We start from the raw sequence: 23,368 nt of genomic DNA, 5'->3' as shown, positions 1-23,368 counted from the left end.
CCCACCAAGCGTGCACCTTTCGAACTCAGTCCCTCTTACACCAGATCGATTCATTCCACAAAAAGCTAATCAAATCCCGCAGCTCCATCAGGTAAAATGCGTTTCCCATGTGAGAAAGGTGCACGCCGTCGTCCCTGAAAAGAAGTGGCTGCTCCAGCTGAAGCCCGACATGAGCCAGCACTTTGATACCCCGATCCGCACAAAAGAGTCTCATCGCCCTGTTCAATTTCCTGCGGACCCTTTCAATGGCCGCAGGCTTGAGTGCAACCCTCCAGATCCTCCGTGGAACAAATTCAGTCCACACAATACAGGCGCCAGCCAGATTGCATTTCATCACCTCCAAGTCCCTCTGCATCAAATGCAACAGTGACACCCCCGATTGCTTCACCAAGTCATTTTCCCCCAGGTGGACGATAAGCATGTCCGGGCAGCCCATCTGCGACACTTTCCTTGTTAGCCACGGCAACAGTTTACCCCATCGCATTCCACTCTTACCCCACCATTGTACTTCGTGATGGCTGCTCCTCAGGCCCAGGCTACGGCCGTACACCTGCCTGTCAGCGTATTTCGAAGCCCAGTGTACAAAAGAATGCCCAACGACCCAAGTGACCATCTTGGCCCCCGGTCCACGAACACAACCTACAAAGAGAAAGAGATTAGTACCAAAGCATAACAAGAAAAAACGCCAAGCAGCGCAGCCGTCCAAGCAGTGCGCCCCGCACCCTCACTTGCGCACATAGCGCTCACAGCACCGCGACCGCCAGCGACCAATCCTCCTGATCTCCTCCCACGACCAACCCAAGCCCGCCGCCGCCGTGGCTGCCCCAATCCGAAATGAATGCGTGCCAAAACGAGCCGGATCCCTGCCCAGCCTCTTCAAAGCCATCCGCAAGACCGCCAACAACTGGAATGGCGTCAAACGCTTCCGCGACGCGTGCACAAAAATTTTCCCTTCCGACCTCCGCACTCGACCACCAAAACTCAGCCACTCTCGCACCGGGCACACGCTCGCACACCCACTCTCCAACAACCAAACCCACTTGCCCCGCCCCAGCTGGTCCATCTTGGAACGTCCCAACCAAATGCCCAATCGCGCCCCATCCACACGCACATCAGCAAACATCCGACCCGGCGCCCCACGGGTCCCCAGCAACTCTGACACACGAAATGCTCCGAAAAACATCCAGATCATGCACAGGCGAAACAGCGCCACCTCCTCCCCATCATAACAACAGAAATGCAATTCCTGCAAAACCTTACCAAGTCAAACGTGACAGCCTCCCGTGGCAACTCCCCCTACCCAACTCCACCCGCACCCGCCCCAACCTTCAACATTCGGCTCAGCAGATCCGATCTAGCCAGATCAAAACCCATATACACCATGCTGTAGAAAGAAACTCCCACCAACTTGCCAGCTATCGTCGTCTGCGACAACCCCCTATCCATGCAGTCCAACACAAAGCGCACCACCCTTTGCTCACACTCTTTTTTCGGCAACGTCCCCACATCCTTCCCCAAACCTGCAAAGTCCCCAAACTCAGTCCAAGCCAATCTGTATGCCCGCCTAGTAGACTCCGCCAAAGACCTCTCAACCAGACCAACCACTCTCACTCTCCCCATACCCAGATACCCTCCGGCACCTTGGTCTTGCAAGCCTCCGCTCCCGGCGCCAGCTCCCTGAAGCGCTGCCACTGCGAACGAGATAACGCATCCGCAATTTCGTTACTTGCGCCAGGCACATGTTGCGCGCGAAACAGCACATCGAAACGCAGACACAGCAGCATGAAACTTCGCAGCAAGCGCAGCACTCGCAGGTCCCTTGCTTTCTGGTTGTTCACCAAGTCCACCACCATCGTGTTGTCCACATGAAACAACACCGACCTGTTCTAGAATTCTGGGCCCCACACCAGCAGCACAACCAAAAAGGGAAAAAACTCCACAAACGCAATGCTCCTGCCCTGGCGCAGCCAGTGAGCCGGCCACTGCTCCGCACACCAGCGACCGCCCCAGAAGATTCCAAAACCTGCCGCTCCCGCCGCGTCCGAGTAGAGTTGAACCTGCCACACCATCCTGTCCCGCGCAAAATCCAAGGACACACCGTTGAAGTCTTCCAGGAACACCAGCCACACTCGCAAGTCCGACCGGACTCCCAGCGTGATCCTGACCCTGTGATGTGGGAGGGCCACGCCCGACATGGCCATGCCGAGCCGCCTACAAAACGTCCTCCCAGCCCTCACCACTCTGCAGGCAAAGTTCCATAATCCCAACAAACGCTGCACCGACCTCAAATCCAGCTTCCGGACCTCCAGCGCGCCTTTCAACGCATCCTGCATCTCAGCCACCTTCGTCACTGGTAAACACGCCTGCCAAGTTACCGAATCCAATTCAATACCAAGGAATGTCAAGCAACAACTGGGCCCTTCAGTCTTCTCCGGTGCCAATGGCACCCCAAAACCCTGTGCCAACAACTGAAACTGCCGCAGAGCCGTTCCACATTCGCCAGAGCGCCCCGTTCCCACAAACAGAAAATCATCCAAATAGTGAGACACCAGCCGGTGCCCACTGCGGTCCACAAAGGCCCACTGCAAAAAGGAGCTGAAAGTCACGAAGAGCGCGTAGGAAATCGCACAACCCATCGGCAACACCATGTCCACAAAAATGGCCCCATCAAACTGCATGCCCAAAAAAGGAAAATCCGCCGGATTAATGGGGAGAAGGTGAAAGGCCGACTTGATGTCACACTTGGCCAACTCTGCCCCCCTCCCGCAGGACCGCACCAGACCAATGGCATCATCCACTGACGCGTTCAACACTCTGGAGTACTCCTCCGCAATGAAATCATTCACCGACCCACCTTCCGGCCAAGACAAGTGATGAATCAATCTGAATTCCCCTTGCTCTTTCTTGGGCACCACCCCCAAAGGTGAGACAATGAGATCAGACATCAGCCAATCAGAAAAAGGACCCGCAATCCTGCCCTCCGAAACCTCCTTCTCCAGTTTACGCGCCACAAGCTCCGGCAATTCCTTGGCGGACCGCAAATTCTCAGCCCAATGCCTCTCCCTGGGCCCCTGATATCCAATCCGAAAACCTTCAACAAAACCCCAGTACAAACGCAACGCCGCCTCCTTATCAGGGTACCGGGAGAGCCAAGGACCCATGGCCTCCACCTTAACCGGAGTATGGGCCCTTCGGCCCAGGCTGCCCCCTACCCTTGGCAAATTTCCACTGCTCTGATGGCGTAGCCAAGGTGAGGCACGGTGTGACTGGGTGACGCCCCCCGCACTTCGAACACTCATGTTTAAATTTACAGGAGGGGCGGTTGCAGAAACCTTTATTGAACCCCCAGCAGGCCCCGGAAGCGACTGGCTTGTACTGCTGCCCTGCTGATCCAGACCACACAGCCTGGTTCCCTTGTCCACCTGCAGTTCCCTGGTTACCCACCCCAGACTGGGCGGGGCACGGCTGAAAAGACCGATAAGTGACCGGAAGACCACTGGCCGTATGCGTAGACGCCGCCGCCTGCGTCGAAGACATCCACTGAATCCAAAGTTCCTGGTCTACGTCCCCCCACGGTTTATCGGGATTAACACTGACCCTGGCCCTAAACTCCTTGTCGTAGCTCAATCATGCAAAGCCCCCGAAATGAAGCTGCGCCTTCCTTATCACATCCATATACTTGAACAATGCAATAGCCCGATCCCCATACTTCTCACAATAAATACTCGCATAAATCAAGAAGGCCGACGTCCAATTCTCCATTGTGACCGGCACCCTCAGCCGCCTGGTCAATTCCCACTCCTCCTCTTTAGACCCCTCCTTCGCCTGAATCTCCCTATGCAAGAGCTTAAACACATCAACATATTCATGTCTCCAGATCCTCGCCTTCGTTTTGTCCCACAAATGTGACCCCAGAGGCATCGCCAGCCCCATGTACGGCAATTTCTTATGAAGCTTCTCTACCCCTTCATCCTTCCCCTCCAAGTCCTCCGCCTTGTCAGTCTGCGCGCTGGCCGTTGCGACCTGCTTACCCCCATCAGCTTTCACAGGCACCACCCCACCGGGGGTCCCAGACCGCACAGACCCATCCCCCACCCCCAGCGACCGGCAGGGCTTTTTCCTTCCCCCATTACCCCCTTCCATCCAGGCGTCCCACCAAGCGCCCTCACCTGACAAAGTTGTAGGAGCGTCCCTCTCCTGTCACCGTGCGTCCGCTGGCTTCGACATCCCTCTGCTGGCCCGACTGGCGCCGTCCCGTGCCTCGTGGAAAGCACCAACCCTGGCCGCTGCCACCCTAGCCTTGCCACACTTTCAGGTTCACGCAACTCACCCTCTTCCAAATCATCCTCCTCATCCTCATAGTCCAACCACTCATCCTGCACCTCCAGCGGCACCACTTCAGTCACAACTCTCTTTGCACCTTTCCCTTTCACTCCAGGCGTAAATTCACACTCCAACATCGACGGTGCCCGCTCCCTCGGTGGAGGGTAGGCTGCCGCGGACCCCCCTGCTTCTTCGTCCCGGCGTTTGGAGGCTGTTTTGCGCCCCGCAGGCCCACCTCGGCCTCTGTCAGCTGCCCCTGCTGGCCTGGTCCCCCCCCCGAGCCATATGCGCTCGGGGAGGCCCCGGTGCCACCTGGTCTCTGATCCGTCAAAGCAGTCCCTGAACTTTCCACCCAGACCCACTGCCCTTGGGCCCCTGGGACCCCCTTTCCTCGACCCCCAGCCGGCCCCCTGCCACGCCCAGGTGCCTGGGCCCCATCGCCCTTGGGCACCCCACCCGCCTTTGCCTCCCTGGCGGCACATAAGCGCTGCCACTCCTTCTCATATTCCGCAATGACGCAGCGCTGGTCGCCGGCCCTCTCCTCCTCGGTCATGTGGGCCCACCTGTCGAACATGGAAGACTGCCCTGGCTCCCCCAGACCTCCCTTCCCGGGCACGGATGCCGCAGCACTCCCCGCCGCCTGCCCTGCCCCCACCTGCTGCTGCGCCTTCAGAGGGCCCTTGCCCTTGGAACCCTGGGACCTCACAACCCCTTTCCGGCCCCCCGAAAGGTCGACCGGCTGCTCAAGGATGGCGAACCCCTCCTCTCCCCCAGACTCCTCCCCGGACAACGTGAGGGCAAACTCCTCTCCAGCCGCCACCTCCCAATCATCCGAATCCTCCCCCCCACTGCCTTCACTGCTCTCGTCATACCCTACCAACTGACCCAAGCTCCTAGACAACCTGGCCTGTGATGCCAGCGGAGCCTGGCCCTGCCCGGGCTCCCCAACTGCAAGCTTGGGGCCCGTGGACCCCTCCCCTCCGGCCCCTTCCTCCTCCTCCGGGACCACATCCCCTGCCCCCACCTTGGCAGGGAGGCTCAGCCGCCTCCCACCTTTCTTGGGAGCTTCCTGCGGCTTCCTCCCCTTCCCTTTCTTGGGCCCCCCCTCACGAGCCCCAGAGGGCTCATCCATACAGGCTGCAACAACTGCAGCCACCCCCGCAGACGCTGACCTGGTCGGGCGGGTCATACCGACCCATGCCTGGTCCAGGACACCGGGCTGGAGGAGATCTTCCCTCCCAGCCCGGCCAAGCACTATCAGGGCAGCCCGCACAGCCTCTGCATCAGGTGAAGCCATCCTGAAAATCAAACATTCGCACCCTCCGCGAGATGCGTGAGGTTTGGCACCCGCGCTCTGCCTGTCCGCGAGATGCGTGAGGTTTGGCACCTACGCGCACCGCCCGGAGCACCTGCGACGATAATTCAGAAATAAGTCTAAATAGCACCCCACCTAACTGTAAATGCTGCAAACTGGCCTAATCGTCGCATTGGGGCACCAGTTACGACGTCCAAACAAACTAATTAGCACTCCGCCTACCTAATTCACACTCCGCCTACGCTCAAAACTGACTTTTCCCTGAGGCACCGGGGACAGGAAAAGGAATTCGTTCTCTTCCTGTCCCCCTAAATAGCCTCCTAACTAACCCCTCCCACCCCTGACTTAACCCTAACTACTTCCTGCCTGTCCCTGTCCTCGCACGAACTCCCCGGGGAAAAGACTGGTCTGCCGACCTGCTTTCCCCCAGGGGCCGCAAAGTACTCCCAGGCCTAGGTATAGTAAGCGTAAACTGGTCAATGGGCGAAGCCCCCCTCCAGCCTGGGCGAAAAGAGGAAAGTGGGGAACGGGATTCAAAAGGTCAGAGGCAGACACCGGGAAGCAGGGGTAGTGCTGGATACTGCGAAGAAGCATAGGGGCGACCAATGCACCAATGTCTGTTCATGCAGGGGGCCCTTAGTGGGTAGCTTTAGCTGCAGATATCCCGCCCTAATGGGCCTGTGGGTTGCCTTTGGAGGGCCTATAAGGAGGCCTTGTCTTCTGCCCACGTCTGGATTTAGTGGTGAACATCCACAGTGAGACATACTGAGGATACGGCCCACCGGCCCTCCTTGTCTGCTATTTCCCAACCGGCTGTGACGTCTTAGTCCCTTCTCTATGTCTAGCCGTCACTGTCACACAACAGCGAGCTCTCCGTCCGACTCTTCCAGCTATTTTCTCTTCATGTTTCAGATCATTTTCTACGGTCCCTTCTGTTCTGGGAATCGGTTGTATGATTGCGTCACCCTGTGTGTGAACAACTGCGTTGTGTCTATACTTAACAGGAGTGGGTGGTAGATCAGGATTGAGGGACATCGGCAGAGCTTCGAGTGAGCCCCAGCACTGGTATAGTAAGGAGTGCTGGAACAGTGGGGGGTATCTCAGGTCAGAAATAAGGTAACTCGGAAGAGCCGGACGTGGGTCCTCGTGCCCTACTTAGCAAGGCCCTTGTCTCCCTCGTCCAGTGCTCTGCAGTGCTGAACAGTCGCCGTCAGGTGGCGTCCCACGCCGGCCTGCTGGCCTCTTATGACGCGCTGAGCGTTTTCCATCTCTTAGAAGGCAGGAGGGGCGTCTGCGCATGCGCGCCGCAGTCTTGTAGTCTTCCAGCATCTCTGTTGCCAAGGCGTCCATGTATCAGCATCCCTGTCGCTAAGGAGAGAACCTGTGCAGCATCCCTGTCACGAAGGACACGTCAGCACCCATTCAACTAAGGACAAAAGTCACAAAACCCGTAGAAGCGTCGCTGTCATTAAGAACATTCATAATCAGTAGGGCATAAGCTGATTATGCCCTACTAATTATGAATGTTCTTAATGACCTGTCAATAATGCCACCTATTGCCTGTAGAAGCATCCTTCTCTAATGCTATAGCCTGTTTTTTAAATTGTTTTAATGTTCGAATAATTTTATTGTTTTATCACTTTTAACCATGTATTTGTTGACCTAAGGTGAGATCTAATTCTAAACCAAAACCCAATAAAAATCTTGAAATCTATAGCCTGTAGCAGCAGTTGGTCCTAAGCACATATTTTGTATCCGCATCCCTGTCACTAGTCCTCATATATCAGCATCCATATCACTGAGGAGCAGGACATTCACGAAATGTCTCCCCACCCCTGCTGCTAAGGACATAACCTGTGCTGGCATCCCTGTCGCTAAGGGCATGCATCTCCAGCATCACCATCCCGGTCACTAAGGACATATAACACGTACGACGTTACTAGCAGCATCATCCACGCAGATAAGGACATAACCTATGGCGGCAGAGCTGTCACTAATCGCATTCGTAAACTCTAAGGGCATCGCTGTCACTGTGGGCATAACCTATGGAAGCATTCCTGTCCGTAAGGAGATAACCTTTATCAGCATCCCTGTCACTAAGCACATAGCCTGTTTCAGCATCCTATCTCTAGCAAAGTATACCCTGTATCCCTGTAGCAGGGGGCAAAGACATGCATAACCGGAAGCAGATTCCCTGTCCCAAAGAACGTATCCCGTGGCAGCATCCCTGTCACTGAGGATAAGATGTGCGGCAGCATGTCTGTCACTGAGGATATAATCTATGGGCCTTATTTGCAGCAAATTGAGGCAGCGCGGCGCCGCAAGCCATTTTACTGCGTCGAGCTGCGTCATTTTAAAAGCACAGGATGTGTCATATTTACAACAATATGACGCATCCCTGTGCTGGCGCACATTTGGCTGCCATGTGCAAATGCAGACACCCTTGCACCAAGTGTGCCTGCGCTGCGGGGATGCTGAAGGAAGGCATATCTTCCTGCACAAAAACAATAATTGATGGTGTTTTCCTCTTCTTATGTGTGCTGCAGATTGCAGCACACATAGAAAGAGGAAAAAACGAGGAGAAATAAAAGTATTTCTCCTCGTTGCGCCTCCTTACGCCTCCCCTGGGGAGGCGTAGGATTCTGACGCATTCTCAGATTTATGAATTGTTGTAAATCTGAGAATGCGGCAGAATCCATGGGTGATGCGTGGGAACATCGACACCCATGGCACGCCCATTTTACGCAAAGTGTTGCATGACAAGGGGCCATATTTACAAGGCCATGAAAAGCCACGCAGGGTAGCTTCACGTGGCCATGTAAATATGGGGCAGCACGCTGAGCCACCGGAACATCAAAAAAAGTGACGCTCCAGAGGCAAAAGGGGCTTTTAAATAAGCCCCCATATCTGCAGCCGTCACTATGGACTTTACCTGTTTCCGTGTCCCGGTCACTAAGGACATTCTTACACTAAGCATATAACCGGTGCCAAACGCATCCTGTACTAAGAAAGTAACCTGTACCAGCATCTCCAACGATAAGGACAAAACCTGTATCCGTGACCATATCACTAAGGACATTTCTTGTAGTAGCATCTTCCACCAAAGACATTCATGGGCAGTAGCAACATCCCTGTTGCTAAGGACCTAACCCGCAGGACTATCCCTGTCAATAAGGATGTGCATAACATGTAGTACCAGCGCTGCCACTAAGGATTTATCCCATAGGCGTATCCCTGTCACTGATTGAATGGGAGTGCAGTTTATTGTTTCGCCGTAGGTCTGGAGCAATTGCATATTTATTAATGTAATGTAATGTAATGGGCACTTATAGAGCGCTGCTACCACTCCAAGGAGTATCTTGGCGCTTACACAACCCAGGTGGAAGAGTTGGATAGGGAAAGATGTCCAGTTTCTTAAACACAGCCACTACACTAGGGTTCTACACATAGAGTCAGACATGGAGAAGATCCAGGTTTTCAGTGCCTTCCTAAAAGGGGCTTCTTGGGAGAAAGAACGCAAGGGAAGGGGGAGTTTATTCCAGGCCTTGGTTCCTAGTACAAAGATGGATTTGCCACCCTTTGTAGCCAGTTTAAAACGGGGAATGGTAAGCAAGTTCTGACTAGCGGATCTTAGGCAGCGTGTTGGGTAGTATCTTTTGAACCCCCTTCGTAAATAGGTCGGGCCACGTTGATGGAAGGCCCTAAAAGTAATCAAGAGAAGTTTAAACAGAATTCTCTTTCCTATTGGCAGCCAGTGTAAAGTATTTAGAGCTGCAGAGGCAGATGATCTACGGGGCAGACGCCGTACGAGGCGGGCAGCCGCGTTTTGGATCATCTGCAATTTGTGGAGCACGATTTGGGTTTCCAACGAAATCTTGATTCGACACCTTGCCCTTGTGATGGGAGGTCAAAGCAATCCACGCTGCACTTTCTATTCTGTTGTGGCTTTTACTCAATGTGCGACAAGCACCTTTTACTTCCCCTTATAAAAAGACGTAATATTCATGATTATAAGGTTGATTTTAATATGTTATACCAACTTCCTGTTGAAGAGATAATAGTCCATGTAGGACTGCTTCGAGAACCACAGTGCGAACCCGTAGTTCTATGAATACCGAATAAGTTGGACAAATTGACTATGCTGCTATGTGTTGCGACTGCGCAGAAGGTAGTGACTTCTTTTTAAATGATTGTTTTCATGTATTACATTATATTATGTATTTATTTGCCTTACTGGATATGTTGTGCTTTCATGGATCCTTTGTTTACCCGAATAAAGATTTTGAACTGAACGGAACACTAATTCCCTTCTGCGGCAGCACTCTGTGAAAGTAATCCTGTAACGAAGGACATTAGTTTGACTTAGCGGCAGTTCTGTCCCTATAGGCACAACCTGTAGCAGCATCCGTGCTTTTGTTAGATAGTTGAAAGTTCACAACATGTAACAGTGTCCTTGTCACAGAGGACCTAACCCATGAAAGCATCTCCTTCATTTACCAAGGGCGAGGCTAGACGAGCCCGCCTTTAGGGGCCGGCCACCCGGCCCACGCACCCCATTCGTTGAGTGTAGCCGGTCGGTCACCCTATGGGAGGCGACCGGGGTAGAGGAAGTCCTTCCGGGTTGGCCAGCGGTGACGCGTTTCCGGCGCGGGCGGGGTCAGAGGCCGTGACCTATTTAGGTCACAATCTCAACTCGGTCGGCCTCTTTCCTCGCCTGCGTCGTGACCTGCTCGCACCTACTGGACCCTTACCCCCAGGCTCGTTAGCCTGTTTTCTTTAACTTTCTTTAAAGTGTTGTCCGGTCCCCGATCTGGTAGCTTCCCCTGCCCCATAGTTGGCGCCCATTTTTCCCACGGTGTCGAAGGATTTGCGGCGGCCGATATTGAGGGAGTGCGAGCAGGACCGAGCAGAATCGTGGTCGGAGCGGAGTAGATCAGCAGCGACCAGTGCGACAGGTAAGGGGTTGTGGCTCAAGAGGCTGCGGGCGTGGGTGGGTTTCAGGGTTCGCCCGGCTTCTTGTTAGGCGTTACGTGGGCATCCCTGGGGCCTGCTCAGGCTGCTGCGTTTGTTTAATTGTATCAGTTGAGCTGTGACTCCCCTTGCCTGCCGCCTGGGCGCGAGCTGCGAAGGCGGGAGGGGGTTGGCAGGAGCGGCTCTGCGTAGGGTCTTACCGCGAGCGAGAGGCCCTATAGGCGTGCTGCACCGAGCGCTTTAATTTTCCCGCGCGAACTTTGCGGGCACTATGCCGCCCAAGGGCTTGAATCAGAAGCGCAAGGGTAAAGACCCCGAGGTAGCGCAGCTTTTGAAAGCGTTGTTAGCAAAGTTGATGGCGGCGAGGACAGCAGTGAGGGGGAGGGAGATGAGGAGCCCCCTGAACCCGAGGTGGAGCCCGAGGTAGTCGTAGAACGTCCACGGAGGCCGGGTGTTCCCCCCAGGGCCGCTTTCCCTCCTTTGACTAAAAAATCCAGAGTACAGAAGCAAGGCGGGCGAGGCAGGAACAAGAAAGCGGAAGGTCGGGCGAAGGCTACCCCTAAGGTGGTCCCACTCGAACCCGATATTGTGATCATACCGCCCCCTAGGCAGCCTGAATTACCGCCAGCGGAACCGGGCAGCCCTCAGGGTATACCACTGCCCCCCGTCCCTGTAGATCCACCTGAGGACAGGACGGGGGCGATTTTGGAGGAGATTCGGGGAGCGTTGGCGGCCCTTGCGCCGGTCCCGGTCACGGGGGGAGGGGTGAATTCACCTGGCCCTGCAGCACCAGTAGCTCCTCAACCAGCGGTTCCAGTGGCGCCCCAACCGACAGCACCAGTAACTCCTCTTTCAGGGGGTGCAGCCTCGGGCCGCTCACAGAAATATTAGGGGCCCTTAGAGCATTGACAGCAGGTCCCAAGGTGCAGGAGGTAGGGGGGGTGGGGACGACGCCGGTGGCGGTAACCCCCACTTCCGTTCCAGGGGCGGTGGCTGCCACTGCGGCAGTCGCGCCATGGGTGCCAAGTGCGTCTGATGACCCCACCTTTAGCGAGATTAGGGCCCAGCTAGCTTTACTGGTCAAGGCGCAGGGATCCAATGGGCAGTTAGGTCAGCAGACCACCGCATCAGGGACGGTCAGTCCAGCGTCTTCAGGAGGTAAGCCTGAGGGCACGAGTATTTTACCTGCCAGTGGGACAAAAACTGATGGGGGGCAGGGTTATGTGCTGTCCAAATCTGGCCGCTTGGCTACACATGTGTCCCTTGATATCAAGGAGAAGATTTGGAAGGGGGAATATGTAGATTTGTTCTCTCTCATTCGACCCAAAAGGTGGGAGGTAGAGTACAAGGATAAAGATGGTAAGGATAGTGCTTCCAAGGATAGGAGACCGAGAGTGGAGGAGTCCATTACAAACTGGCTTTTTGGTTTTCAGGTGTTCACGACGGTGATGATGGAAAAGAAACCAGAGCTAGCGGCATCCTTGGTGTATTATCAGCATAAGATTTTGAAAGCACACACGACCCATGGTGGCTCAGCTTGGTTGGACTATGATAGGGACTTTAGATGGGAAAAGGTGCAGGATCCTGACATGGGGTGGGATCAAGTGGAGGTCAATGTTTGGCTGGAAAGCGTGAATGGCAAGTCAGGGGGGTTTCAATCGACTAGGCAGCCCTTTCGAACTTCGCAGGGGGGGCCCGGTGAGAAAAGAGGAACCTGCTGGGCCTTTAATAGAAAGACATGCACCTGGCCCACGGATAAGTGCAAGTTCAAACATGTGTGCTCCTACTGCGGTCATCACTCCCACCCAGAGTTCAAATGTATTAAAAAATCCAAAGAGAAGGGAGGTGGGGGGAAGGATATCAAGCCTCCCCAGCCTTAAGTTGCCCACTCCCGTGGACATTGGGAGACTGATTTATTGTCTGAATCAGTATCCTGACCGGTCAGCAGCCGAGTTATTGTACCTTGGTTTTTCGGAAGGCTTTCGCATCCCAGCTCAAGACGTTCCCCCTGTTGATTATTGCAATAATTTGCTTTCTGCACGGGCCCAACCAGCAGTGGTCAAATCCAAAATAGTCAAAGAACTAGGGTTAGGGCGGGTGGCAGGCCCCTTTTTGACTCCTCCCCTGCCTGGTTATGTGTGTTCTCCTTTGGGGGTGGTTCCTAAGAAAGACCCTGGTCAGTTTAGGATGATCCATAATCTGTCGGCACCTAGAGGGTCCTCGGTGAAGGATGCGATCGACCCTGCCCTTTGTTCAGTGACTTATTCCTCATTTGACGCCGCTTTAAAGAAATTGAGGGACCTAGGCCCGGGAGCCATCATGGCAAAAACAGACATAGAATCTGCCTTTCGCCTTTTGCCGGTGCACCCGGAGGATTACCACCTATTAGGTTTCCAGTTGGAGGGCAAGTTTTATTATGACCGGTGTATGCCTATGGGGTGTGCTGTGTCTTGCAGATATTTTGAGACGTTTAGTTCAATGCTCCACTGGCTGTTTGCATATAGGACAGGTTACAATGGGGTCGTGCATTACTTAGACGATTTTATGGTGATGGGGCCGGCGGCTTCTGCGGACTGTAAACATGCTTTGGAACAGTTAGTGGCCATGTTTCAGGAGTTCAAGATACCCCTGGCTCCTGGTAAGACGGTGGGCCCAGCAACATGTATGTCCTTCCTAGGTATAGAGATTGACACAGTGGCAGGTGAGTACAGGTTGCCCCTTGATAAGGTTCAGGCTTTCTCTAGGGCCATTGAGGCGGCATTGTCTTCTCCTAAAGTGACTTTACACCAGTTACAGGTACTAGTGGGTCAGCTGAATTTCGCCCTAAGAATCATCCCTATGGGTCGCCCTTTCTCGAGGTCAATTGCAAGAGCTGTGGTAGGCCTGTCCCAAAAGCACCACAGGGTTCGCCTCAGGGCGGAGGTGGGGAATGACTTGAAGGTGTGGCAGGATTTCCTCCTGGCAAACTTTAATGGTTCTGTTGTTTGGCCGGCACCGGCGGTCTCTAGCAAGAAGCTGGGATTGTTCACGGATGCGGCTGGGAGCATTGGTTTTGGGGCAATCCTGGGCTCGCGGTGGTGTGGGGCTGAGTGGCCTCGTGAGTGGCATGAGAGTGGTCTGACTAGGAACGTTGCATTCTTAGAGTTGTGTCCGATCCTGGTAGCAGTGATCATTTGGGCGGAGCACTTCAGGAATAGATGGGTGATCTTTTGGTCAGACAACATGGCTGTGCTTGAAGCTATCAACAGGCAGGGTGCTACATGTACACACGTGTTGAGATTGTTGAAGCGGCTGGTACTGGAAAGTTTGAGGTTGAATTTGACGTTCAGGGCTGCACACATTCCGGGCGTTGATAACCACGCTGCTGATGCTTTGTCTCGTTCCAAGTTGCAGGAGTTTCGGAAGTACCACCCGGAAGCGGAGGACGAGATGACAGTGTTTCCCCCATCACTGTGGAGGATTGGAGCCCCGCTCTAGCAGGGCTGGTAGGTGCCTCATTGAGTGACCGCACTCGGGCTGGGTATCAACAGTGTTTTTTGACTTACAGGTCCTTGGTCCAGGAGGCGGGCATCACGAGCTGGTTCTCTGATCAAGCCATGTATTCTTTCTTGCAGCAAATCAGGGATCAGGGCAGGTCTCTCTCTTATGCTAGGGCTCATATCTCAGCGGTGGGATTCTTCGCTAGATTGGCTGGTTCGCATGATCCTGGGTCCTCTTTTGTGGTTAAGAAGGCTTTATCGGGTTGGGCCAGGCTAGAGGGGCCTAGGCGGGATTGCAGACGCCCTTTAGATGTGAGGACTTTGGGGGACATCCTGGGAGCATTACCTAGGCTTTGCCACTCAGCATATGAGGGCAGGCTTTTGCAGCAGTGTTTTCCTTGGCATTTTATGGGGCCTTCCGCTTGGGCGAGTTTGTAGGGTCTTCCCGTAGTAATCAGGATGGGGGGATTCAGTTTAGGGATACGAGGATTGAGCATGGTGACCTGGTGGTGATCCTTACGAAATCTAAGACCGACCAGGCGGGTAGGGGGGCGGTGATTCAGTTGCGCCCCGCTATGGGGGCCCCGGTATGCCCGGTTGCCTGCATGCAGGAGTATCTAGCCATCCGCCCTAGTGGGGGGTGGGCAGCCTTGTTCATCCATGAGAGTGGGGAGTGCGTATCGCAGTTCCAATTCAAGGCTGTGTTGCAGAGGGCCTTAATACATCTGGGTCTGGGGGGCGCAGGTTACTCTTCTCATTCCTTCAGAATAGGGGCAGCTACTCTAGCAGCAGGAGCAGGGTTGTCATCTGTTGCGGTGAAGAAGGTGAGCCGCTGGTCCTCCGATTATTTTAAGCGTTACATACGCCCTGAACTGCTTTGACAAAAAGTGTTGGCAACGATTTTGCTTAACTTTTCTATTTCCTCTCTGATTAGTATGCTGGGAATGGTGGTGTGGGTGTTGGGTCACTCATTCGTGCGGCGGGCAGCTGAGCATCTGCGACGGCGCCGTCTGAGGAAACCACCGAGTTTGGTCGGGGCTGAATTTCTATGGCACGGTGTGGGAGGAATGCGCATCCGGCATCTGCGGCGGCTCGTGGAGGAGATTAAAGAACGCGAGGGACAGAAGTCCCCGGACCTAATCATAATCCATCTGGGCGGCAACGACATGGTGGACCGTGGACGCTTGGCGGTCAAGGAGGCGCTCCTCGCGGAATTCTCTTGGCTTGGTCACACCTTCCCACAGGCCAGGATTGCATGGTCATGTATGATCCCAAGGAAATGTTGGGGCAATGGCATCAGGGCTAGGGTTTTGAACGTATCGGTGGGACGTCTGAATGGTGAGTTGGCAAAGTTGTGCTCAGCGAAGGGCCGCTTGCTGCACTTACCTCACAAGATGATTTCTGGCCCTGCTATGTTCCACCATGATGGAGTGCACTTGTCGGACATTGGCATGGACGCCTGGATTAATGGAATCTGGTCTTTTGTGCGGCATCTGCTGGAAGGGGGGAAGGGCGACGGACCTATGGCCCCTAGTCGCCCTTGTGGCGGAAAAGAGACATTGGAACACTGATCTAGATAGATGGCATAGACGGGAGTCCACCTTGAGCACTCCCTTAGGCCAGCACTGAGGGGAGAGAAGGTAAGCTCTCCACAGGGGGATGGAGACCACCGGTTGGGGAGGCTAGGGCGACAGGTACGAGCCTCCTGGGTCCCTGGGCAACCCGGTTGAGGAGTGGTGGTGCCCTGGAAATGGCGGACAAGGTCTCGAGGGCTGGGGCCCATCACTCTGTGACGCAGGTGGGTTGCACCTCGCGTGGGCATCGCTTCCTGGGGAGAGCCTAGCCAGAGGGCCTCTTGGTGCTGGGGGGATAATGACATTCTGTGTGAAGATTAATAAATAATAATGTACAGTTTAATTTTGTGTTCCGATTTTGAAGTTTTATTAACGTTTTGATAATTATGCAACGTCATGTTTATGTGTGTTGATATTAAACATGGCCGTTTTTGTACACCCACCTAAATCTCATGTGTTAATTAATTGGTGGGTGATGGGAGGGCGTGGAGCATGCTGGGGGATCCGGTCCCTAAAGTGCATAGCCTGAATCGGCATCCCTATCACTTATTTCGTAATCCGTATTAGCACTCTTGTCATTATGGGCATAACATATAGAAGCATCCGCGTCACCAAGGAGATAAGCTGTATCCCCATCTCTGTCGCTATAAGCATTTTCCAGTTCCCTCACCCTAAGGGCATAAACTGTAGCAAGACATGACACCAAGGTTCGAGACACCTGTCCGACCCCTGTTTCTCGTTTGTTACCTGTAGTAGCACCCCGCCGTTAAGTTGCTTCAATATAGCAGCATCCTTGTTGCTAACAGTTCAACCTGTAGGAGCATCACTGTGAGGGTGGCAGTTACCTGCTACAGGATTTATGTCGCCATGGCTTCCCTGTGCCCTGTAACAACATCCCTGTCAATAAATGTACTCTTAACCAGTGGGACATACAGTGTCATCTCAAGGAGTTTGGTGGCCCTGGCAAGAAATATTTTGGGGATCCCAGTTTGGGCCAACTTTGAATTCTATTGGCCATTTTTTGCCATTTAAAGTCTTACATTGCCTAACAATATTGAGCTATACACAGAAAGATTGGTGACTGGGTACAGTACGCACTAGGTCATACAGAACCACAAAGCAACACAATATTTTTTCTTAAACTGCTCAAAGGATTATAAGAAAGGGCCACCTGACTTTACAGGATTTGTGGACAGCATTCTACAAATATATGGAACAATAAAGGTTAAGATCCTGACCAATTGTCCAAATAGAATATAAGTTCGCAAAAGTATTTCCCTAGAGATCGTCTCCAGTTTTCAATCTGGTTTATTCCAAATTCAGCTTAGTAACAGCAATTTCCATATCCAATTTCCACCAGAAAGCAACTTCAGTCATCATAAAACAACTTCAGCCAACACGTGTTTCGACTTATATTCTATTTGTTGTTAGGCCTGCAACCATTTTGCCTACTTTTCAACCTTTATGCCCAGGGGTAGTGAGTCTTGCATGGGCCTAGTCTTTCTGTGGGTTGTCTTGAATTTAACCATCATGGAGGGCATGGATGGAATGGGATTGTGCTGATTTTTCAGTGATTTTCGTTTTTTGGGGCTGTACTTGTGGCCTTTTCACCAGGGGTATTGAGTCTTGCATGGGCCTAGTCTTTCTGTGGGGTGTCTTGAACTTAAACATCATGGAGGGCATGGATGGAATGGGATTGTGCTGATTTTGCAGTGTTTTTCGATTTTTGGGGGTGTTCATGGGGAGGGACAGGCCATGTGGCTGGGGGCCATTTTGAGTGCTGCTACAGGCCCTGGCCATGTGCTGGGAGGCAAGTGGCCATTTTGAATGTAGGCATTGTTGTTAGGCCTGCAACCATTTTGCCTACTTTTCAACCTTTATGCCCAGGGGTAGTGAATCTTGCATGGGCCTAGTCTTTCTGTGGGTTGTCTTGAATTTAAACATCATGGAGGGCATGGATGGAATGGGATTGTGCTGATTTTTCTGTGATTTTCGTTTTTGGGGGCTGTACTTGTGGCCTTTTCACCAGGGGTATTTGAGTCTAGCATGGGCCTAGTCTTTCTGTGGGTTGTCTTGAACTTAAACATCATGGAGGGCATGGATGGAATGGGATTGTGCTGATTTTTCAGTGATTTTCGTTTTTTGGGGCTGTACTTGTGGCCTTTTCACCAGGGGTATTGAGTCTTGCATGGGCCTAGTCTTTCTGTGGGGTGTCTTGAACTTAAACATCACGGAGGGCATGGATGGAATGGGATTGTGCTGATTTTGCAGTGTTTTTCGATTTTTGGGGGTGTTCATGGGGAGGGACAGGCCATGTGGCTGGGGGCCATTTTGAGTGCTGCTACAGGCCCTGGCCATGTGCTGGGAGGCAAGTGGCCATTTTGAATGTAGGCATTGTTGTTAGGCCTGCAACCATTTTGCCTACTTTTCAACCTTTATGCCCAGGGGTAGTGAGTCTTGCATGGGCCTAGTCTTTCTGTGGGTTGTCTTGAATTTAAACATCATGGAGGGCATGGATTAAATGGGATTGTGCTGATTTTTCTGTGATTTTCGTTTTTGGGGGCTGTACTTGTGGCCTTTTCACCAGGGGTATTTGAGTCTAGCATGGGCCTAGTCTTTCTGTGGGTTGTCTTGAACTTAAACATCATGGAGGGCATGGATGGAATGTGAATGGTGCTGATTTTTCAGTGATTTTCGTTTTTTGGGGCTGTACTTGTGGCCTTTTCACCAGGGGTATTGAGTTTTGCATGGGCCTAGTCTTTCTTTGGGGTGTCTTGAACTTAAACATCACGGAGGGCATGGATGGAATGGGATTGTGCTGATTTTGCAGTGTTTTTCGATTTTTGGGGGTGTTCATGGGGAGGGACAGGCCATGTGGCTGGGGGCCATTTTGAGTGCTGCTACAGGCCCTGGCCATGTGCTGGGAGGCAAGTGGCCATTTTGAATGTAGGCATTGTTGTTAGGCCTGCAACCATTTTGCCTACTTTTCAACCTTTATGCCCAGGGGTAGTGAGTCTTGCATGGGCCTAGTCTTTCTGTGGGTTGTCTTGAATTTAAACATCATGGAGGGCATGGATGGAATGGGATTGTGCTGATTTTTCAGTGATTTTCTTTTTGGGGGGGCTGTACTTGTGGCCTTTTCACCAGGGGTATTTGAGTCTAGCATGGGCCTAGTCTTTCTGTGGGTTGTCTTGAACTTAAACATCATGGAGGGCATGGATGGAATGGAATTGTGCTGATTTTTTAGTGATTTTCGTTTTTTGGGGCTGTACTTGTGGCCTTTTCACCAGGGGTATTGAGTCTTGCATGGGCCTAGTCTTTCTGTGGGGTGTCTTGAACTTAAACATCATGGAGGGCATGGATGGAATGGGATTGTGCTGATTTTGCAGTGTTTTTCGATTTTTGGGGGTGTTCATGGGGAGGGACAGGCCATGTGGCTGGGGGCCATTTTGAGTGCTGCTACAGGCCCTGGCCATGTGCTGGGAGGCAAGTGGCCATTTTGAATGTAGGCATTGTTGTTAGGCCTGCAACCATGTTGCCTACTTTTCAACCTTTATGCCCAGGGGTAGTGAGTCTTGCATGGGCCTAGTCTTTCTGTGGGTTGTCTTGAATTTAAACATCATGGAGGGCATGGATGGAATGGGATTGTGCTGATTTTTCAGTGATTTTCGTTTTTGGGGGCTGTACTTGTGGCTTTTTCACCAGGGGTATTTGAGTCTAGCATGGGCCTAGTCTTTCTGTGGGGTGTCTTGAACTTAAACATCATGGAGGGCATGGATGGAATGGGATTGTGCTGATTTTTCAGTGATTTTCGTTTTTTGGGGCTGTACTTGTGGCCTTTTCACCAGGGGTATTGAGTCTTGCATGGGCCTAGTCTTTCTGTGGGGTGTCTTGAACTTAAACATCATGGAGGGCATGGATGGAATGGGATTGTGCTGATTTTGCAGTGTTTTTTCGATTTTTGGGGGTGTTCATGGGGAGGGACAGGCCATGTGGCTGGGGGCCATTTTGAGTGCTGCTACAGGCCCTGGCCATGTGCTGGGAGGCAAGTGGCCATTTTGAATGTAGGCATTGTTGTTAGGCCTGCAACCATTTTGCCTACTTTTCAAACTTTATGCCCAGGGGTAGTGAGTCTTGCATGGGACTAGTCTTTCTGTGGGTTGTCTTGAATTTAACCATCATGGAGGGCATGGATGGAATGGGATTGTGCTGATTTTTCAGTGATTTTCGTTTTTTGGGGCTGTACTTGTGGCCTTTTCACCAGGGGTATTGAGTCTTGCATGGGCCTAGTCTTTCTGTGGGGTATCTTGAACTTAAACATCATGGAGGGCATGGATGGAATGGGATTGTGCTGATTTTGCAGTGTTTTTCAATTTTTGGGGGTGTTCATGGGGAGGGACAGGCCATGTGGCTGGGGGCCATTTTGAGTGCTGCTACAGGCCCTGGCCATGTGCTGGGAGGCAAGTGGCCATTTTGAATGTAGGCATTGTTGTTAGGCCTGCAACCATTTTGCCTACTTTTCAACCTTTATGCCCAGGGGTAGTGAGTCTTGCATGGGCCTAGTCTTTCTGTGGGTTGTCTTGAATTTAAACATCATGGAGGGCATGGATGGAATGGGATTGTGCTGATTTTCCTGTGATTTTCGTTTTTGGGGGCTGTACTTGTGGCCTTTTCACCAGGGGTATTTGAGTCTAGCATGGGCCTAGTCTTTCTGTTGGTTGTCTTGAACTTAAACATCATGGAGGGCATGGATGGAATGGGATTGTGCTGATTTTTCAGTGATTTTCGTTTTTTGGGGCTGTACTTGTGGCCTTTTCACCAGGGGTATTGAGTCTTGCATGGGCCTAGTCTTTCTGTGGGGTGTCTTGAACTTAAACATCATGGAGGACATGGATGGAATGGGATTGTGCTGATTTTTCAGTGATTTTCGTTTTTTGGGGCTGTACTTGTGGCCTTTTCACAAGGGGTATTGAGTCTTGCATGGGCCTAGTCTTTCTGTGGGGTGTCTTGAACTTAAACATCACGGAGGGCGTGGATGGAATGGGATTGTGCTGATTTTGCAGTGTTTTTCGATTTTTGGGGGTGTTCATGGGGAGGGACAGGCCATGTGGCTTGGGGCCATTTTGAGTGCTGCTACAGGCCCTGGCCGTGTGCTGGGAGGCAAGTGGCCATTTTGAATGTAGGCATTGTTGTTAGGCCTGCAACCATTTTGCCTACTTTTCAACCTTTATGCCCAGGGGTAGTGAGTCTTGCATGGGCCTAGTCTTTCTGTGGGTTGTCTTGAATTAAAACATCATGGAGGGCATGGATGGAATGGGATTGTGCTGATTTTTCAGTGATTTTCGTTTTTGGGGGCTGTACTTGTGGCCTTTTCACCAGGGGTATTTGAGTCTAGCATGGGCCTAGTCTTTCTGTGGGTTGTCTTGAACTTAAACATCATGGAGGGCATGGATGGAATGGGATTGTGCTGATTTTTTAGTGATTTTAGTTTTTTGGGGCTGTACTTGTGGCCTTTTCACCAGGGGTATTGAGTCTTACATGGGCCTAGTCTTTCTGTGGGGTGTCTTGAACTTAAACATCATGGAGGGCATGGATGGAATGGGATTGTGCTGATTTTGCAGTGTTTTTCGATTTTTGGGGGTGTTCATGGGGAGGGACAGGCCATGTGCCTGGGGGCCATTTTGAGTACTGCTACAGGCCCTGGCCATGTGCTGGGAGGCAAGTGGCCATTTTGAATGTAGGCATTGTTGTTAGGCCTGCAACCATTTTGCCTACTTTTCAACCTTTATGCCCAGGGGTAGTGAGTCTTGCATGGGCCTAGTCTTTCTGTGGGTTGTCTTGAATTTAAACATCATGGAGGGCATGGATGGAATGGGATTGTGCTGATTTTTCAGTGATTTTCGTTTTTGGGGGCTGTACTTGTGGCCTTTTCACCAGGGGTATTTGAGTCTAGCATGGGCCTAGTCTTTCTGTGGGGTGTCTTGAACTTAAACATCATGGAGGGCATGGATGGAATGGGATTGTGCTGATTTTTTATTTTTTTTATTTTTTATTTTTATTTAAAATTTTATTGGCACACACCATACAGAAAATGGCATTTGTATAAACAGAGATCACAATGCAAAATTTAAACAAAATAATTACTATAAGAGATACTTTAAACAAACGCATATACAGGTGGAAAACAAAAACAAACCCTACATATTATTGACCAAGGCATACACTTACTCTCTCTTTCCAGCAATATACAGGTTCCCATATTTTCAAACCCAGTTTCCTTGCTCTTTTACCCTTCCTAGCATATATACCTTTTTCAAGGTTAAATATCCCCAATAATAAAGCAATCCATTGTTGTATTGTGGGAGGGATAGGGTCCCGCCATGCTCTAGCAATTAATAATCTATACACTGCCATCGCTAAGAATACAAATTCAGTATTGTCACCCCTATATCCCCTAACCCCTAGCATAATAACAGTTGGTGTTAGAGTCTCATTTAAACCAAGAGTATGCCTCATAAATTCTTCAATACCCTTTCGTAGATTATCTAATTGGGGACAAAGTGCGAAAATGTGGATACTATCTGCTGCCGGAGCATTGCAGCGAAAACAAGTTGTCCCTGTAATCGCACCCCACTGTGCAATGCGGTCTGGTGTGTGATAAAGTTGATATAAAGTTTTAAAATGCTGCGATTGAAGAGGGGCAGAACACAAAACAGAACATCCTAACTCCAATGAATCCAAAAAACATTGATTCTGTACCCGTAATTTTCCTGCCCATTTGTCTCCAAATTTCCCAGTATCATCTTTTTTTAATTCTGCTAAACTAGCATAAAAGAATCGTATAGAACACTCTCCCCCCTGATCTAAGGATTCCATAAGATTACTCTTCCGAAATCCACATTCTCCTCCTTTTTTCTTACCCAAAAAACTCCTAATTTGCAAATACTTAAAAAAATTATTTCTTGTTATATCGTATTTTCCCATCAACTCTGAAAATTGCAAGATGTTCCCATCCGTCCCCATCAAGTCCCCTATTTTTTTAATACCTTTCATATCCCAGTCTGCCATTATAGAATCAGAAAAGATCAGAGGGGGTAGTGTCCTATTCCTATACATTCTAGTATACCTATTATATCTTCCCAGTCCGCATTTCTTTGCTACTGCTATCCAGATGTTATATGCAGCTTTAACTGTTTTAAAACGTGTATGTTTATAGTAAAGAAAGTCGGCATGGTTTAGAAAAGCGTTTGCAGCATCTGCCCCCATTACGATAGAGTATACCATTGTCGAAAAGGATCTAACATTCAAATCTAGATTACCTGCACCCAACAAGCCCTGAGTGAATTGTAGTACAGATGCCCAGTAGTATAACCTGAAGTCCGGAACCCCCCACCCTCCACTAGCCCTTGGCAACGTCATGAACTTGTAAGCCCTTCTAGTCTTCCCATATGACCATATAAATTTATTTAATATTGATTCCAGCTTATTAAACCAAATTGATTCAAACAAAAGAGGAATGGTGCGGAAGAAATAAAGGAATTTAGGGAGAATAATCATTTTTATCACGTTTGTACGCCCAACTAACGTAAGCCTAAGCTTCTTTATTCTGGCCAATTCTGCGCTTACGTCCTTAATTAAAGGGGAAATATTCCGTCCTACCACAGTGTCCAAGTTAGGTGAAATCTCAACTCCTAAATACACTGCTG

At 51.2% G+C, this 23,368-nt stretch overlaps 1 protein-coding gene across 1 annotated transcript; it reads left to right on the top strand.

The window, feature by feature from the left end:
- Positions 1-12,244: 12,244 nt before the first annotated feature.
- LOC147748132 (uncharacterized) lies at positions 12,245-15,079 on the top strand. Its single transcript, XM_086927244.1, has 2 exons — positions 12,245-13,486; positions 15,023-15,079. Exons 1-2 carry the CDS (start codon positions 12,245-12,247, stop codon positions 15,077-15,079), a joined length of 1,299 nt encoding a protein of 432 aa, XP_086783370.1.
- The last annotated feature ends 8,289 nt before the right edge of the window (positions 15,080-23,368 follow it).

This window comes from Lissotriton vulgaris, chromosome 1_1, assembly GCF_964263255.1.
Source record: "Lissotriton vulgaris chromosome 1_1, aLisVul1.2, whole genome shotgun sequence".
NCBI lineage: Eukaryota > Metazoa > Chordata > Amphibia > Caudata > Salamandridae > Lissotriton > Lissotriton vulgaris.
The sequence above is the reverse complement of the archived record's forward strand: the minus strand, read 5'-3'. Positions and strand labels throughout refer to the sequence as shown.

Excerpts from the sequence above, each read along its gene's own strand:
- LOC147748132 (XM_086927244.1), top strand. The coding sequence starts at position 12,245 with ATGGCAAGTCAGGGGGGTTTCAATCGACTAGGCAGCCCTTTCGAACTT. Across the intron at positions 13,487-15,022 it reads GGTCAATTGCAAGAGCTGTG|TATGCTGGGAATGGTGGTGT; the intron begins GTAGGCCTGTCC and ends CTCTCTGATTAG.